We start from the raw sequence: 17,247 nt of genomic DNA, 5'->3' as shown, positions 1-17,247 counted from the left end.
GCTCCCCTTTTGCCCCTAGATCCTAGGCTGTTTCTCAGCTCAGGACGCCGCCCCCTCCAGACCAGCCCACCTGTTCAGCCAATGGGTGACCCACATGGTCACAGGTCCTGCAGGCTCAGGAACTCTTGGCTCCAGGTGCCCCTGCCTCTGCCCCTTCGGGACAACTGGGGACAGGCTATCTGCGCCATCTGATCCCAAACCTCTGCCCACACCCCTGAAAGTCCTTAGTTGAATTCTTCTTAGTTAAATCCTTGGCTGACACGGAAGGAAAAAGCCAAATCTCATCTCACAAGACCTTTAGTTGAGAGAACATGCACAGCTGCCTGCCCTGAAAGCCCCGGGCGTCCCATTCAGGAAGAGGCGACGGGAACAGACTGACGGCCCCACCACAGTCGTGCGCGGGCTCCTCTGCGATGCCTGGCAGCACAGCTCACTCAGCACACCTGTATCATCATCGACGTCACCATGTTATCAAAGGCCCTGCTAAGAGAAACAGACCCACTCAGAGGAAAGCCAGGCCTTCCACCCCTCTGCTCACAGAGACAGGCTGGGCAGCATGGCTCCATCCATAGGACCCTTGGGGCCTTCTCCAGGGTCCAGAAATGTGAATTCTGCTGAGAGGCCAGGACAGGACTCCCACCCCACAGGGCACTGAGATCCCATCGGCTCCCTCCAAGTTCCCTGTGCAGCCTCCCAAGGCCCCAGGAAGGGGTGGAGGAGGGAGCAGTGTGGGCAGGCAGGGCGGTGTGGGCAGCAAGCCACCCAGGCACGGAGGCAAGAGACCGAGGACACCAACTGTTCCAGTATAATATAAAATAAGAATAGTGGCCGGGCGCGGTGGCTCACGCTTGTAATCCCAGCACTTTGGGAGGCCGAGGCGGGCAGATCACGAGGTCAGGAGATCGAGACCACGGTGAAACCCCGTCTCTACTAAAAATACAAAAAAATTAGCCAGGCGTGGTGGCGGGCGCCTGTAGTCCCAGCTACTCGGAGAGGCTGAGGCAGGAGAATGGCGTGAACCCGGTAGGCGGAGCTTGCAGTGAGCCGAGATCGCGCCACTGCACTCCAGCCTGGGCGACAGAGCGAGACTCCGTCTCAAAAAAAAAAAAAGAGTAGTTACACCCGCTAAGTAGCGGGTGTTGTTCCTTGACACTTTTCGCCACTGCTAGAGACCGTCCGCCTGGCAATGGGTGTCTTCCCAGACGCTGGCGTTACTGCTAGACCAAGGAGCCCTCTGGTGGCCCTGTCCAGGCATAACAGAAGGCTCGCACTCTTGTCTTCTGGTCACACCTCACTATGTCCCCTCATATCCTATCTCTGTATGGCCTGGTTTTTCCTAGGTTACGATTATAGAACGAAGATTATTATAATATTGGAATAAAGAGTAATTACTACCAACTAATGATTAATGATATTCATATATAATCACATCTAAGATCTACATGTGGTGTAACTATTCTTGTTTTATATTTTATTATACCGGAACAGCTCCTGTCCCCGGTCTCTTGCCTCAGCGCCCGCATGGCCCACAGGCGGTGGTGTCGCAAGGGCGGCCCTGGGCAGCCCAGGAGGCAAGTCTGCGTGGACATTCGCCTGCCTGCTCCCACCTGGGACCAGGATGGCCCCGAGACAGTGTCCTGGTGGAGAGAAGGGCCTGGCTTGGGTCACTGCGGCGTCCTCTTGCCTGCCAACCACAGGGAATGATGTCTTAGAACTGGGGACTCACTGGAAGCAAGTCTGGAGTGTGGGCGTGGACCCCACATTTCCCTCATGATGTTCAAAGGTTAAATCTGTTGACTTTGTGGACTAGTTGGAAGACGCCTGCAAAGCAGGTTCCCGACTGTTCAAATTCAACATAAAAGATCAGGTAGCTGCAAGAAGATGTGTGATCCCTCAAAGCCACTGCCCATGTGCTTGGCCCTGAGTCCTGCAGGTGCCCCAGGTACCCACTGGGCACACCTGGGAAGCCAAATGGGCAAGCTCTGCTCCCCGCACCACACACACTCTATCCACTTTATGCGCTGGAGATCTCTGTAAGAGTTGATGTGGAGAAACAGGGTTTTGTGGCTTTAAAACCTCTGCCCTAGGGGGATGGTGCTCATAGCTTAAAAAGACCTTTCCTCCCTTATTTTCCAAATGGTTGCATTTTGGCAACCAAAATGGCAAGGCAGGTCCTACAGAAAGAAGGTAGCAAGACACAGAAAGTAGGGCCCACCTGGACTGGATGCGGTCCCCCGGGTTGTAGAAGGGGTTGCACATAACGTCCGTATAGGAGTTGTGTAGCTTCCGGAACATCTGAAAAAGACCCAGCAAACCGTGACCTTGCCACGTACACACAGCCAGTGCAAGATTTTTGGTTTCTCAGCATTTCAAAACAAAGTGAAAAAGGAAAAACAAAACGCCCACTCGGGCATGGCCTTCCAACCCCGACTTACGCTGCGAATTTCATTGTCTCGAAGGGCTGTGTTGGAGGAATCCACCACCATGACAAACTTCACCTTGGAGTTGGTGACGTAGCCGTATCTGCACAGCTGGTTAGGGAAGACACTCGTAACACAGGGACTGCCGGCGAAGGGCCCTCTGTGGGCCCTCACTTTGGAGAAACATGGCAACCTTGAATCACAGGAAATGCCCAGGCTGGGCTGGTCCTGCAGTGGCCGTGCTGGGTGCAAGCCTAAATACTTTGCTAGGGCGACGTCTGGTGTTTGCAGGAGAAGCAAAGAGCAGGCAGCCAAGCCTTACCCAGTTCACACTCCAGGAGCCGAACCACCTAGACTCTGAGTCTGTCTGTCTGGAACACCTCACCCTCTTTATGAATCAATGCCTGGCCCAGAAAGTTAACTGCAAAACCAGAGGCTTCATAAACAAGGCAGACCCCGTCTCTAGAGGCCACATTATCCTGTAAAATAGTGGCTACTAGCAGATGTCACCATGGACAAGCTACATTACTGCTTTTGGGAAGGTCTTTGAACTCCATGGCCTCAAGTGATTTGTCCCAAGGGACTAGACGAGAGTGTCTAGTGACGTACGAGGCAAGGCCTAACAAAATAAATGAAACCGTTATCCACTGCTCAAAGGTGGTGGCTCCCCTTGAAAAGCACAGAAAGAAATCCTTGCAGGTACAAAGCAGAAGTGTCCCAGTTCCTCTGCAAACCAGACAACGGACACATGCAAACCAAAACATCCTACAGGGAATTCTAGCCTTGCTTTTCCCAAATGACTCTTCCAATAAAAGAGAGAGAAGAGTTAGAGGCCTTCACTCACCTCAGGCTTCCCTAATTCCCTGGCTGGCCAAAAACTCTCACCTCTTTTTTTTTCTTCTCAAAGGTTTCAAGTTATCTGATCCTAAAGTACATCTTGCAATTGTAGGTCCTCCCTGACACACCCCCTGCCCTGAAAGATACACCTTGTAGTCCTCCGTGGGGTAGAGCAGGCCCAGGTACAGCTCCCTCTGGTCGACCAGGGCCTTCCCCATCGCGGAGATCTTCTCATCCACCACGTCCAGAGACGTGTGCACCATGTAGTGGAACTTCAGTTCGTTCTCCATAGGGGTGCTGCGAATATAGAGCGGGTAATTCTGCAAGAAAGGATGACGGCCACTGAAAGGACAAGACTCCACCCAGCGCACACCAGCTCCGAACTAGGCTGCAGAGCCGTGACCTGCAGCCACCTGGGGAATGCATTCCCCTTCTCTAAGGCCCACCGCTTCATTCTCCATGCCGCAGTGGGCACTGCCTTCAGGGGATCCCATCTGACCTAAGGAGACTTATGTGTTGTTTGCAAAGCAGCAGCAGTAGGGTGGGCAGAAAAGAAAAAATGAATCAGAAAAATGGGCCTGAGCACAGCCTGCCGATCAAGCCTGGCACCTGGGCAGGCCTCTCACCTTCTCCTGGAGGCCACTCTGCCTCAGCCCACCTCTAACTCTGCATGGGTCACCCAAATACAGCACCCTAAATACTGGCTTTTCTTCACCTTGACAGCGACCCTTTTACTAAACCCTTCAAGACGCAGCTCAAATTCCCTTCATCTCTGCATTTCTGACCATTGTAAGACCAGCATTAACAGCTTCTTTCTTGGGCTTTCACACACCGCCATTTACCCTGTCTGTTCAGCACTAGGTCCTGCAGAAATACAGTGAACAAGAGTCCTCGCTACCTCGTGGGGAGTGATACCTAGTCAATAAACCCACCAACAAGCAAATGATCATCTGTGGCCAAGAGGGAAGCCCATGAGCAGCTTAGCAGCAGCCACCGCGCAGCAAGGAGCGGCCTCGAGTCCGGTCTCAGGGGAGACCCTGGCTAGGAAATGAAGGCTCCGTGCAGCAGGAGGGTGGACAGTCACCCAGCTCAGTCTTAGCCTTCAGAAAATGCTTTCCAGTTGAAATATATGTGGGCCAGTAAAGAGGATGGGAGCTGGGGAGAGGTGTTCCGCGTGCAAAGGCTCAGAGGTAAGAGGGCAGAGCATGTCCAGGGAGCTGCAGAATTGTTTGGTTGGAGCGGAGGGTGCCAAGGGTTACGGGGGGGAAAGGATCCCAGACCAGGTTATTCAGACACCATCCTAAGGCAACGAGAAGCCACTGCAGAGGTCTCAGGCAGAGGCGTGACAGGATCCGATTTGTTTTTATCTCGGCTCCGGGGAGACTGGCAGGAGGGCCGGGGCCGCCGTCCACGGGGAACCAGCGCTGGACGGGAGAACGGGCAGAACCTGCTGAGGACGGAGGACGGAGGCAGTGCCCCGGACCACCTAGGTTTCTGGTGGGTCCTGGCGGGGAGGAGACCTGGGGCGTCGAGGGGTGCGTTCACCAGCGGGACGGGCGAGCGCGGAACTGGGGTCTCAGGGTGTGCCTGGTGGCTCGTCCACCGCGAAGCCCCTGACCGCTGGAGCTCGGGGAAGGCCTCCTCCAGGTCCCATTTCCTAAGGTGCCTTCTAGGCCCAGGGAAGAAGGGGAAAGAAAGCGGAGAGGCGAGGATGGTGCGGGCCCGGACGCCCCACGCCGCGCGTACGCACCTCCTTGGCGATCACCGCGATGCACACCGCCATCTTGGGAGGCCCGGCGCCAGGCACCTCATCACGTGACACAAATAGACATATGAGATGGAAAAGCAGCTGCCCAGGTCACGCGGCCTCCCAAGCCCCGCCCCGCCAGTCACGCAGCTGGCTCAGGCCCCGCCCCGCTGGTCACGAGTAGGTCCAGGCCCCGCCTCCCGTCCCTCCACGGACTCTGGCCCCGCCCCGCTGGTCACGTGGTCATCCAGGCCCCGCCCCGCAGCCCAGCCGGAAGGGCCGGCGGACGTTCGCTAGGTCGGCTCGCTGGCCCGGGCTCCGCGGCTCCCGTGGTTGCCATGGCGGCGGTTGTCGCAGCGACGAGCTGGTGGCGGCTGTTGCTGGTGCTCAGCGCCGCGGGGATGGGGGCCTCGGGCGCCCCGCAGCCCCCCAACATCCTGCTCCTGCTCATGGACGACGTGAGTGCGGGCGGTGGGACGGGGCAGGGCCGGGGTGGAGCGAGGTGGAGGTGGGGGGTCGGGGAGGGGAGGGGTGGGGGGAGGGCGGGAGGGGTGGGGGGAGGGCAGGAGGGGTGGGGGGAGGGCGGGCGGGGTGCGGGGAAAGGTGGGGGGGGTCCCGCGCGGGGAGGAGGGGAAGGGGGGTATCCCCTTGCGGGGTGGGGGGAGGCCCCGCGGGGAGTGTCCGCGGGATCCAGGCGTGGGGTCTCGGCGGTCAGCGGTCACCACACGCGCTGCCACTGTGCAGCATGACCGGGACAGCGTCCTCCCTCGCAGGTGGGTGGCCGGCGTGCTACTGGGCCCTGCCTCCCCCGTCTGACCTTTCCCGCTCTCTACTCTTGGGAAGGTGGGCGCGCAGCGTGGCCTCCCCAAAGGGAGGAAAGGGCTGCTCCTGCCGCTCTGCCTGAGAGCTGCGTCGCCCTGGGAATCACTCCCGCCACCTCGGGCCTTCGGGTCCCCCCGCTGGGCTCCAGTCTTACCTGGTGGCTGTCTCTGTTCCCTGGAGAACGCTGAGCAAAGGTCAGGTGTCCCTGAGGTCTGAAGAACTGAAAGGCTGAAATGTCTCCTGGTGGGCAGGTGCGGGGTCAGGGGTCACAGAGCCGTCCTGGAGGCCTCCGTCCCTAACTTCTTGTGGGAGCCACCTGGAGACTCAGGAATGAGTCTGCCTGGGGCACGGGTCACCGTGCAGGACCCCAGACACATCTGGGGTGTCTCCAAGCTGGGGGGTCACTTCCACTCTTGAACCTCAGCCGCCTCACCTGGGGGGTCACACCTGTCCCGCTGTGCTCACGTTGTGTGTGAGGACTGGGACGACACCGAGTACCAGACAGTTTTGGGCCGTCGATGTCGCTCAGCCCCTGTGTGCTGGCTCCAGACCAGCAGAGACCCTGACAGGGGCCTTCAGACCCACCTGTGCTGACCAGTGGGGGCCACAGGCCGCACGCAAGGGCTGGGCAGTCGTGGCTGTCGGAATTGGAAGGTGCTGGTCGTGTAAAATACACAGATTTAGAAGACTTGGTGAAAAAAAAAAATAATGTAAAATGTGAAGTGAGCTTAACAATTTTATTAAATTAATGGTTTTTTAGCATAAAGATACACTTGAAAAGATAACAGACACCATCCATAATTTCCCCACCCAGGGTGACAGCTGACAGTCCTGGGCAGCTGCTTTTCCATCTCATATGTCTATTTGTGTGCACTGACTGCTTTCCAGAGCACGCTTTCCAGCCCCCAAGGGTCCGTGTCCTGACAGCAGTGGGCAGGCCTTTCTCAGCACTGAGTGGTATCTCTTTCCTAAAGATACCTTGCTTCAGAATTTCATCCTTTCACTTTTTAAGTTCCTCTGGGCCAGTGTAGATACTTTGTTTCAGAATTTCATCTTTTCATTGTGTAAGTTCCTCTGGGCCAGTATAGATACTTTGTTTCAGAATTTCTTCTTTTCATTGTGTAACTCCCTCGGGGCCAGCATAGCTTCGCTGGGTGAGCTGGGCTCTGTAGGTGAAGCCTCCCTGTTCAGCTTCTGCCTTTCCTGATTTTCTCAGAGGACAGAGGGCTGAGGCGGGGCAGCTCATGAATAATTTTTTATGTTGAAGACTTGTCGAAATAATATTTTGGATATGTTGGGTTAAATAAAATATAAAGTTAGTCTGTATTTCACCTACTGCTTTTCTAACGTGGCTCCTGGTAAATACGGAATTGCATGTGGTCTCACCCTGTGTTTCCATAGGACAGCAAGGGTTCAGGCGTGCAGGGTGGAGGGGTGGGGTGTGGCCACCAGGGCACGTGTGGGGGAGGGTGACAGGAGAAGTGCCGCCCACCTGGGCACCTGTTCTGTGGCCTCCTCTGTGTGGCTTGTGGGGTCCTTTGGCAGCTGACGCCTAAAGAACCCCAGAGGAGCTCTGTCCTGGCCTGTAGGTGTACTTGTGAGGACTTTCTGATGCCGACAGCAGAAAATGAAGTCAAAGTGATAAGCAAAAGTGGGAATTTCCTGGCCCTTCTGACTCGACAGACCAGGGCCGCCTGGCGAGTTTCCCCTTTCGTGGCTCTGCTGTCTCTGAATTGGCCACATCCTCACTCAGCCCGTGATGGTCCTAGGTGACTCCAAGTCACCCACTGCAGTCAGCAGACCCAGTGGGAGGTTGGTTCTGCCACTGTGTCATGTGAGCCTCGTGTGGGTCTCAGCCCTGCGCCAAGCACACTGGGGGTGGGGCGCACGCTGAGCTGTCCAGCCAGGCCTCAGAGCCTCGGGCCTACCCCAGAAGGGAGACTGCCCCTGATCATCTCATCTGCCTGGACCCAGCACAGAGGGGGTTCCCTGAAGGGCCCATGGTGCAGCTACCAGGACGGGGCAGGGATGCTGGCAGGTGAGAGCCACAGAAGCTCGCGGTGGAGCCCCGAGGTGCCCTGACGTGGCCCAGGGTGCAAGGGGTCCTCACAGGCTGTCTTCTCTCCTCGGAGTCCGGAGCTTCCTCCGCAGCCCTGTCCACACCTCTTCCTGGACTGCAGACCAGTTATTTCTGCCAGGGCACTGGTGTCTGAACCTGCAACAGGTCATTCGGGCTCTGGCATGACATGGGATGGCTTGGTGACCCACAGCCCTGGGCCCGGCACCACTTGAGGACGAGTGTGCATGTCTCAAGTTCAGATTTTGGAGCATGGCCCTCCATGGACCGGCTGCCTCCAGCCCAGTCTCCCCCTATCCAGTCCTCTGTGGCTGGGCATTGGGGGTCTGGACCCCCCTTTCATCTAAGCAAGTGCAGTTTCAGAAAAGGGGTGTCCCCAAAACTAGCTTATTGCAGCCCTCATGGCCAGAAGCCACTCTCCAACTGGTCACACTGACTGGGCAGAGAACCACTGCCCCCAGAGTCGGGACCAGAATGGGAAGCTGGGACTCAAGGGTGAGAGCAGCTGGCAGGAGCCCCCACCTGTCCAGGGGGAGCTGAGCCGGCCAGGGCAAGGACAGGTCCACCTGCACTCCCCAGGATGGCCCTACCCTGGCCTTTCACTGACGCACGTTCCAGCGCAGCCTGGCTTCGCCGCACCCTGGGCACCTGCTGCGTGAGCGAGGAAAAGTGTCCCGCTCTGCTCTCCAGGGCTTCTGGGGCCTTGGAGACAGGTGAGACCCAGTGACAAGTTCCACTCCGGCCCACACACAGCTCCTGCCTCCCAGGGTCAGCAGCACTCTGTGTCTCTGCTCCTTAGTTGGAAAATAGGGTTAAGGAGGGTCAGCCCTGACCACAGAGGAAGTGGAGAGTCAGGGCCGCCCAGGCCAGCTCCTGTTGCCACAGCAGCCTCATCGAGCCACCAGAGTCGGGGGAGGGCTGCTCAGCGCCCCTCGTTTGAAACAGACAAGCACTGGCCTGCTCATCTTAATAATCCCATAGCAACCAGTAGGAATAGAGACTTTGCATTTCTTAAAACTCTGAAATTCTCAAGGATACTGATCCATGGCTCACAGCTGTGCTCACTGAACATGGACAATCATTTGGGGGCTTTTAGGCCCTTTTTTTTTTTTTTTTTTTTTTTTTTTTGAGATGGAGTCTCACTCTGTCACCCAGGCTGGATTGCAGTAGTGTGATCTCAGCTCACTGCAACCTCCGTCTCCCAACTTCAAGAAATTCTCCTGCCTCAGCCTCCGAGTAGCTGGGACTACAGGCTCCCACCACTGTGCCCAGCTAATTTTTGTACTTTTTAGTGGAGACGGCGTTTCACCGTATTGGCCAGTCTGGCCTCGAACTCCTGACCTCAGGTGATCTGCCTGCCTCAGCCTCCCAAAGTGCTGGGATTACAGGCGTGAGCCACCGCACCCAGCCAGGACTTTTTTTTAAGACAAGGTCTGGCTCTGTCACCCAGGCTGGAGTGCGGTAGCTCGATCACATCTCACTGGAGCCTCAAACTACTGGGCTCAAGCAATTTTCCTGCCTCAGCCTCCTGAGTAGCTGGGTTTATAGCCGCCTATCACCATGCTCTGCTAATTAATTTGATCTTCAATCACTGATACCCTTTCTTCCACTTGATCGAATCAGCTACTGAAGCTTGTGCATGCGTCACATAGTTCTCGTGCCACGGTTTTCAGCTCCATCAGGTCATCTAAGGTCTTCTCTACACTGTTTATTCTAGTTAGCCGTTTGTCTAATCTTTTTTCAAGGTTTTTAGCTTCCTTGCCATGGATTGAAGCATCTTCCTCTAGCTTGGGGAAGTTTGTTCTTACCGGCCTTCTGAAGCCTACTTCTGTCAGCTCGTCAAAGTCATTCTCTGTCTAGCTTTGTTCCATTGCTGGCGAGGAGCTGCGATCCTTTGGAGGAGAAGAGGTGCTCTGGTTTTTAGACTTTTCAGCTTTTCTGCTCTGGTTTCTCCCGATCTTTGTGGTTTTATCTGCCTTTGGTCTTTGATGCTGGTGGCCTACAGATGAGGTTTGGTGTGGATGTCGTTTTTGTTGATGTTGATGCTATTCCTTTCTGTTTGTTAATTTTCCTTCTAAGAGTCAGGTCCCTCAGCTGCAGGTCTGTTGGAGTTTGCTGAAGGTCCACTCCAGACCCTGTTTGACTGGGTATCACCAGTGGAGGCTGCAGAACAGCAAATATTGCAGACCAGTAAATATTGCTGCCTGATCCTTCCTCTGGAAGCTTCGTCACAGAGGGGCATCCGCCTGTAAGAGGTGTCAGTCGGCCCCTACTGGGAAGTATCTCCCAGTTAGGCTACAACGGGGGTCAGGGACCCACTTGAGGAGGCAGTCTGTCGGTTGTCAGAGCTCAAACACTGTGCTGGGAGAACCACTGCTCTCTTCAGAGCTGTCAGACAGGGACGTCTGCAAAAGTTTCTGCTGCGTTTTGTTCAGCTATGCCCTGCCCCCAGAGGTGGGGTCTACAGAGGCAGCAGGCTTTGCAGAGCTGCAGTGGGCTCTGCCCAGTTCGAGCTTCCCCACCGCTTTGTTTAGCTACTCAAGCCTCAGCAATGGCGGACGCCCCTCCCCCTGCCAGGCTGCCACCTCGCAGGTGGATCTCAGACTGCTGCCTAGCAGTGAGCAAGGATCCATGGGCGTGGGACCCTCCAAGCCAGGCGCGGGATATAATCTCTTGGTGTGTCGTTTGCTAAGACCGTTGGAAAAGCGCAGTATTTGGGCAGGAGTGTCCTGATTTTCCAGGTGCAGTCTGTCACGGCTTCCCTTGGCTAGGAAAGAGAAATCCCCTGACCCCTTACACTTCCTGGGTGAGGCGATGCCCTGCCCTGCTTCAGCTCGCCCTCCATAGGCTGCACCCACTGTCCAACCAGTCCCAATAGGATGAACCAGGTACCTCAGTTGGAAATGCAGAAATCACCGTCTTCTGCGTCAGTCACGCTGGGAGCTGCAAACTGGAGCTGTTCCTATTCGGCCATCTTGGAATGGAATCCCCATGCCCGGCTAATTAAAAAAAAGGTTTTTTTTAGTGACAATGTCTGTGTATGAGACCCCGGGTTGGTCTTGAATTCCTGAGCTCAAGCGATCCTCCCTCCTCAGCCTCCCAAAGTGTTGGGATCACAGACTTGAGCCACTGTATCCAGCCCTTTTAGGACTTTTAAGGGAGAGAATAAAGGTGGTTCCCACCCGTGGTGCCCTGTGGGGGTTGTAGATGTTCACATGGTAACCCGCTCACCCTGCAGGGAGGCTGTCCACACCGGCTTTTCATAGCCGAGAAAGCTGCCAATAAATAAAGCACGGATTCAGCAGATGAGAGTTGGCCCAGCAGCCTGGGACGCTGTCCTCAGAAGGCCCATGTGTGGGACGTCGTCCTCGGCTGGTCAGAAGGCCCATGTGTGGGAAGTTTTTGCCCTCGGCTGATGTCTGGAAACAGGAGGTCCCCCCGCTGTTTGCTGATATGAGCAGCTCACCTTGCCGCACTGTTTTTGCAGATGCCACGATTTATGCCCAGCACCCTCCTCCTGGGCATCAAGAGTCTTGGCACATGCCAGGCAAAGGCAGCCGCACAGCCAGCCCAGGCAAAAGCCCTGGGAACTGAGTCTCGCACAGCTTCCCCGTCAGCATCCGGCACCTGTGCTTACAGCCCGAGCGTCCCGTGTGGCTCCGCCTGGGGAGGGTTCCACGCTGCGGCCGGTCTCCCCGGCCCCGTCCGCGCCTTCTCCCCTGGCTGATGCCCTCCCCATTGTAAGTCATGGCAGTGAGTGGGACTGTCGCTGAGACCTGGGACTCCTCCCAGCAAGAATGCTCCCCTGCAGTATTTTCTGAGTCAGTGGTGAGCGTGGAGCCCACTCCCTTTACAGCATTTTCTGCCGCATCCATTCATGTTATTTGTGGCCTGGAACAGGTAGGAGAATGACCCAGGTGAGCACAAGCAGACCCGGACGCAGCTCTGCTGACTGCCGACCTTCTGGGGAGGCCGGACCCACCTTGGGAAGCCTCAGGACGCAGCCTGCAGGGAGGGTCGGGCACATGGCACCCAGTATTCAGATGTGCAGCCTCACTCCCAGCCCGAAGGGAGCCCAGCAGTGGTCCTGGGCGTGGGCAGACAGTGTAACGGGCGAAACATACTGCTCCCTCCCATCCCAGGCCCTGTGCCCCCGGCCCACCTGCCATTCTGCACTCTCCCACCTGGACTGGAGACAGCAGGATGTGCAGAAGCCACCTGGGAGGATGAATCTGCACGCGGAGATGTGGAGGGCAAGGAGCTTTGGGCGTGTGTGGCCGGTCCCCCTCAGGCTGGCCTCAGGGAGCTGCGCCGTCCCGGCCTGCATTGCAGGTTTCTGCTGCCTCAGCGGGATGCACCTCACCCTGACATGGGCGCATTCACCCACTGTGACTGGATGCCACTGAGCCCAAGCTCTCTTCTCAGCCCATGAGCAGCTCTGCGGGCATCCTGCCCCCTCTCCTCCCACGTCCCTTTCTTCCTCATCAGGTTCAGGGGACACCTCTCTCCAGGTGCCTCCTTTCATTGCAGCCTCCATTGTCCTCAGAAAAGCCATTTCAGTGACTTCAAAATAAACCATCTCCGGGCTGGACATGGTGGCTCACACCCGGGGTCTCAGCACTTTTCGAGGTGGAGGCGGGTGGACTGCTTGAGCTCTGTTCACTCAAGACCAGCCTTGGCAATGTGGCAAAACTCCATCTCTATCAAAAATACAAAAAAATTGGCCAGACACAGTGATTCACACCTGTAATCCCAGCACTTTGGGAGGCCAAGGCAGGTGGATCACCTGAGGTCGGGAATTCAAGACCAGCCTGGCCAACATGGTGAAACCCCACCTCTACAAAAAATACGGAGATTAGGTGAGCGTGGTGGTGGGCGCCTATAATTCCAGCTACTCAGGAGGCTGAGGTAGGTGAATTGCTTGAACTCAAGAGTCGGAGGTTGCAGTGAGCCGAGACCACGCCACTGCACTCCAAACTGGGTGACCGAGTGAGACTCCATCTCAAAAAAAGAAAAAAAAAAGTTAGCTGGGCATGGTGGCGTGTGCCTGTAGTCCTAGCTACTCAGGAGGCTGAGGTGGGAGGATCACCTGAGCCCAGAAGGCAGATGTTGCAGTGAGCCAAGATCACGCCACTGTACTTCAGCCTTTTTGTCAGAGTGAGACCCTGTCTCAAAAAAATAAATAAACCAGCTCAAAAGGGACCCAAAGCTAAAAGGGCCAAACAGAATTGTGTCCCATGAGACGGGGAGGGCCTTTGAGAGGAAAAAGCCCAGACCTGGCCCAGCTCTGGGACTCCACACGTCAGGAGGGGCTGAGGCGAGGAGCAGCCACCCTGCCAAGCTGAGCCTTATAGGCAGGGGCCATGTAGCCTGCTGTCCACCGGGGAAATTGATCATTGCATCCAGACAAAGACCAAGGTGTGACCATGCAGACCTGGATGTCCCGCCACCCACGTGCCCCCAGAGCGGCCCACTGTCCTCCCATGGTCCCCGGGGCCCAGCGCCCGTCCCTCCAGCAGCCGTACCCAGTCAGCACGCTGCTACGCCCACCCCGTTGAGGGCTTCCCCTCTGTTCAGATGCCTGTCACTTCACACAGGCCCCGAGGCTTCTTGTTCTTTGACTTACCAGGACCCAGCGAGTCAAACGCCCACCAGCCCCAACCCAGGAGTGTCAGGGGAGCCCCTGGTCCATCTGCAGAAAACCAAGATGCCCCCGCATCCTTCTTTTTTTTTTTTTTTTTTTTTTTTTTTTGAGACAGAGTCTCACTCTGTCGCCCAGGCTGGAGTGCAGTGGCACGATCTCGGCTCACTGCAAGCTCTGCCTCCCAGGTTCAGGCCATTCTCCTGCCTCAGCCTCCCGAGTAGCTAGGACCACAGGCACCTACAACCACGCCCGGCTAATTTTTTGTATTTTTAGTAGAGACGGGGTTTCACTGTGTTAGCCAGGATGGTCTCGATCTTCTGACCTCGTGATCTGCCCGCCTCAGCCTCCCAAAGTGCTGGGATTACAGGCGTGAGCCACCGCACCTGGCCCTTCCATCTTTTATAGCCGCCTTCCTGAGATGGAATTCACTGGTGGAAGTGTGTGGGTCGTTTTTAGTGTGTTCTCAGAGTCGTCCTGCCACCACACATTGTGACATCATCTTCGTCACCACGGAAGGAAGCCCCAGCCCTGATGGGGGTCACTCCCTGGTGGTCCCCAGAGCCCCTGGCAGTCCCTCTCCCCTGTCTCTAAGGATCTGCCTTTTCTGACGTGTCAGGTGAATGGAATCTGACGGCGCATGGGCCTTGTGCCTATTTTCCCCTCACATGGGTGGGGATTCACACACACAGCCTGTGTGAGGACTCCATTGCTTTTCATGGCTGAGTCATGGTCCACCGTGTGGAGGGACCACGTGTGGCTGAGGCTTCCGCCCATGGATGGGCATCCGTGTGTTTCCAGCTCGGCTGCCGGGGAGCGAGCTGCTGTGGGTGTTGGTTCATGCATAGGTTTCCGCGTGGACACACTTTTCAGTTCTGCTGGGCGTGTACCCGGGAGGCATTGCCGGGCAGCGTGGCCACCCTGCGTGGCGCCGCCAGACCTCTCCCCAGGTGCTGCGTGTCATGTTTTTACATGGCGTGTGAGGGCTCCAGTTTCCAGTGAGTTCACGTTTAATGTTTTGTTTTGTTTGGTAAAAATCAACCTTAGACAATCAGCGATCAGACTCTGGTTCCTGTCGTGGTGAACTGTGGAGGCACCAAAGTGAGCCTCTCTCCGGCTCTTGGAGCATCAGAGCCCATGGAGCCTGTCTTGGGGTCATTTGAAATGGTGGAAACTTTACAAAGGCCCGATGGGCAAGTGAGGCCCACTTGGCCTCCAGGCACAGCCCTCCTCGAGTTCCCTGCTGTCCATGCAGGTGGCAGTCCTACTCTGTGGGTGAGTCCCGGGGCCACTCGTGGCAGGAGGAGGCTGGATGGGGTGAATTTGGAGAAAAGTGGCAAGTTTTTGTTTTTTATTTTTTTGAGACAGGGTTCTATCTCTGTCACCTAGGCTTGAGTGCAGTGGCGCCATCTCAGCTCACTGCAACCTCTGCCTCCCGAGCTCAGGGGATTCTCCTGCCTCAGCCTCCCAAGTAGCTGGGATTACAGGTGCGTGCCACCATGCCCGGCTAATTTTTTGATTTTTTATAGAGATGGGGTCTCACCTTGTTGACCAGGCTGGTCAACGAAAGAGAAAAGTATTTTAGAGATTTAAAAAAAGAACCATCAGTGTAGTCTCTAGTGCGCTTCAGAGCTGCAGGTGGAGCTATTTGCGTTCCTCCTGAAGGCTTTGGCTCCCAGACGTGGCTGGGCTGCAGATACTTGCTTTACTAAGAGGTTTTCCCTCCCTGCCATCCACGTGTCTCCACAGGTGTCCACACAACCAGGTGTTGTGAATGTCTTTTCACACTAAGTGGGCTTCTCAGTAACCCCTGGCCTCACCCCCATCTCACCCATCCTAGGAGCCTCCTGGGACCACACACAGGGGTGGGAGCTTAAAAGAACAGAAACACGGCCGGGCATGGTACTCACACCTGTAACCCCAGCACTTTGGGAGGCCGAGGCAGGCGGATCACTGGAGGTCAGGAGTTCGAGACCAGCCTGACCAACATGGCGAAACCCCGTCTCTACTAAAAATGCAAAAATTAGCTGAGTGTGATGGAGGGCGCCTATAATCCCAGCTACTCGGGAGGCTGAGGCAGGAGAATCACTTGAACCCGGGAGGCAAAGGTTGCAGTGAGCCGAGATCGTGCCATTGCCCTCCAGCGTGGGGGACAACAGCAAGACTTCGTCTCCAAAAAAAAAAAGAAAAAACAGAAATGCATTCTCTGTCGGTGTGGAGACCGGAAGTCTGAGATCAAGGTGTGGGCAGGACCTCGCTCCCTCGGAGAACCACAAGGGGCCTCTTGCCCCTGCAGCTTCTGGGGGCCCCCAGCCGTCTGGAGCCCATGGCTGTGTGTCTCCCGCTTTTGACCCCATCGCCGCACAGCCGCCTTCACCCTGTGTCCTATAAGGACTGCAGTTGTGTGGGATGAGGGTCCACCCCCATGTTAATGACCTCATCTTACTGAATCATATCTGCGGCAACCCTGTTTCTTTTTTTTTTTTTTTTTTTTTTTTTGGAGACGGAGTCTCGCTCTGTCACCCAGGCTGGAGTGCAGTGGCGCAATGTCGGCTCGCTGAAAGCTCCGCCTCCCGGGTTCACACCATTCTCCTGCCTCAGCCTCTCCGACTAGCTGGGACTACAGGCGCCCGCCACCACGCCCAGCTAATTTTTTTTTTGTATTTTTAGTAGAGACGGGGTTTCACCGTGGTCTCGATCTCCTGACCTCGTGATCCGCCCGCCTCGGCCTCCCAAAGTGCTGGGATTACAAGCGTGAGCCACTGCTCCTGGCCCACCACCTGCTGTTTTTTAAACCCATAAGCTAGGAATGGATTTTATAATTTTAAATTGTTCAAAAAAACCAAAAGAATATTTTGTGACATGAAAAATTATATGAAATCCAGATGTTGATGGATAAAGTTTTATTGGCACACAGTGTGCACATCTGCTCGCATGCCGGCTGTGGCAGGGCTGAGGGGCTGTGACAGCCCCATATGGCCCACAAAGCTGAAAAGATTTGCTGTGAGGCCCTTTACATAATGCGTTTGCTGATGCCAGCTCTAAATATCTGTATTTGCATTCCAGTTGGTTTCAGAAATAAACATGCGTTGAATGCAGCTGGGCCTGTGAACGTGGTGGTTGAACTCAGCTGGGCCTGTGAACGTGGTCATTGTGTTTAGATTTCGGTGTCTTTCCCCGGTGTTGTGTGTTTGTGCTGCTGAACGTGGTGTGTAGAGGGCAGGGGCCCAGGCAGGCACAGTCACTTCACTGATGTCTTGGTTGGTGCTTGGAGCACCTCAGGAGGGAATATGTCCTTAGGGAAGGAAGACAGGCTGGGCGGAGGGTCCTCGGGGTGTTGGCTTCCACCAGGCTCCTGCTGAGGTGGGCGCTTAGGGAGACGGCTGGAGGATCCGAGGAGAGCCAAAGCCCCAGGCGGTGCCCTCCCCTTCTCCTTCTAGAGCAAAGTCCTGGCCCACTGCCTGTTTAAAAGCACTTTTTTCAACAATACATACTGCGAAGTTTGAAGAATTTTTCAGTGAACACCGCCGTCGCCACTCACCCCCAGAGTTTGCGGTGGGCATTTGCTGTGCAGGCGCCATCACACCTGGCATCACCCCGGCCTCCATGCTTCCTGCCCTGTGCTCACCCGTCCTCTTGCTTGGGGTTTTTATTATAAAATACACAGAACGTAAAATTGACCATGACAGCCACCTTAACGTGC

The 17,247-nt window shown here is 55.8% G+C and overlaps 2 protein-coding genes across 11 annotated transcripts in view; one reads left to right on the top strand and one right to left on the bottom strand.

The window, feature by feature from the left end:
- Window positions 1-281: 281 nt before the first annotated feature.
- On the bottom strand, window positions 282-5,163 carry TRAPPC2L (trafficking protein particle complex subunit 2L). Of its 7 annotated transcripts, none has more exons than XM_055232815.2 (5): window positions 5,008-5,163; window positions 3,405-3,577; window positions 2,436-2,523; window positions 2,216-2,295; window positions 282-480 (listed from the first exon to the last, which is right to left on the bottom strand). In XM_055232815.2, exons 1-5 carry the CDS (start codon window positions 5,038-5,040, stop codon window positions 435-437), a joined length of 420 nt encoding a protein of 139 aa, XP_055088790.1. In that variant the 5' UTR covers window positions 5,041-5,163; the 3' UTR covers window positions 282-434. The 7 variants fall into 7 exon arrangements, with proteins under 7 accessions (XP_055088790.1, XP_063468627.1, XP_055088788.1 ...); XM_063612557.1 differs by having other exon boundaries at window positions 282-483; window positions 4,190-5,136; XM_055232813.2 differs by having other exon boundaries at window positions 282-483; window positions 5,008-5,136.
- A 77-nt stretch (window positions 5,164-5,240) lies between these two features.
- The window catches only part of GALNS (galactosamine (N-acetyl)-6-sulfatase), a 42,573-nt gene continuing 30,566 nt past the window's right edge, over window positions 5,241-17,247 (top strand). Inside the window, exon 1 of one of the 4 annotated variants that reach the window (XM_063612546.1) lies at window positions 5,241-5,425. In XM_063612546.1, the coding sequence (XP_063468616.1) occupies window positions 5,343-5,425 (83 nt within the window). In that variant the 5' untranslated portion in view covers window positions 5,241-5,342. Of the gene's footprint in view, window positions 5,463-17,247 lie in introns of all 4 variants that reach the window. The other 3 variants (XM_055232812.2, XM_055232811.2, XM_055232809.2) reach the window with 3 other exon arrangements.

The sequence above is a fragment of the Symphalangus syndactylus genome, chromosome 11, assembly GCF_028878055.3.
Source record: "Symphalangus syndactylus isolate Jambi chromosome 11, NHGRI_mSymSyn1-v2.1_pri, whole genome shotgun sequence".
In the NCBI taxonomy this organism is placed as follows: domain Eukaryota; kingdom Metazoa; phylum Chordata; class Mammalia; order Primates; family Hylobatidae; genus Symphalangus; species Symphalangus syndactylus.
Note: the sequence above shows the minus strand (reverse complement) of the source record. Positions and strands in the feature narration are given on the sequence as shown.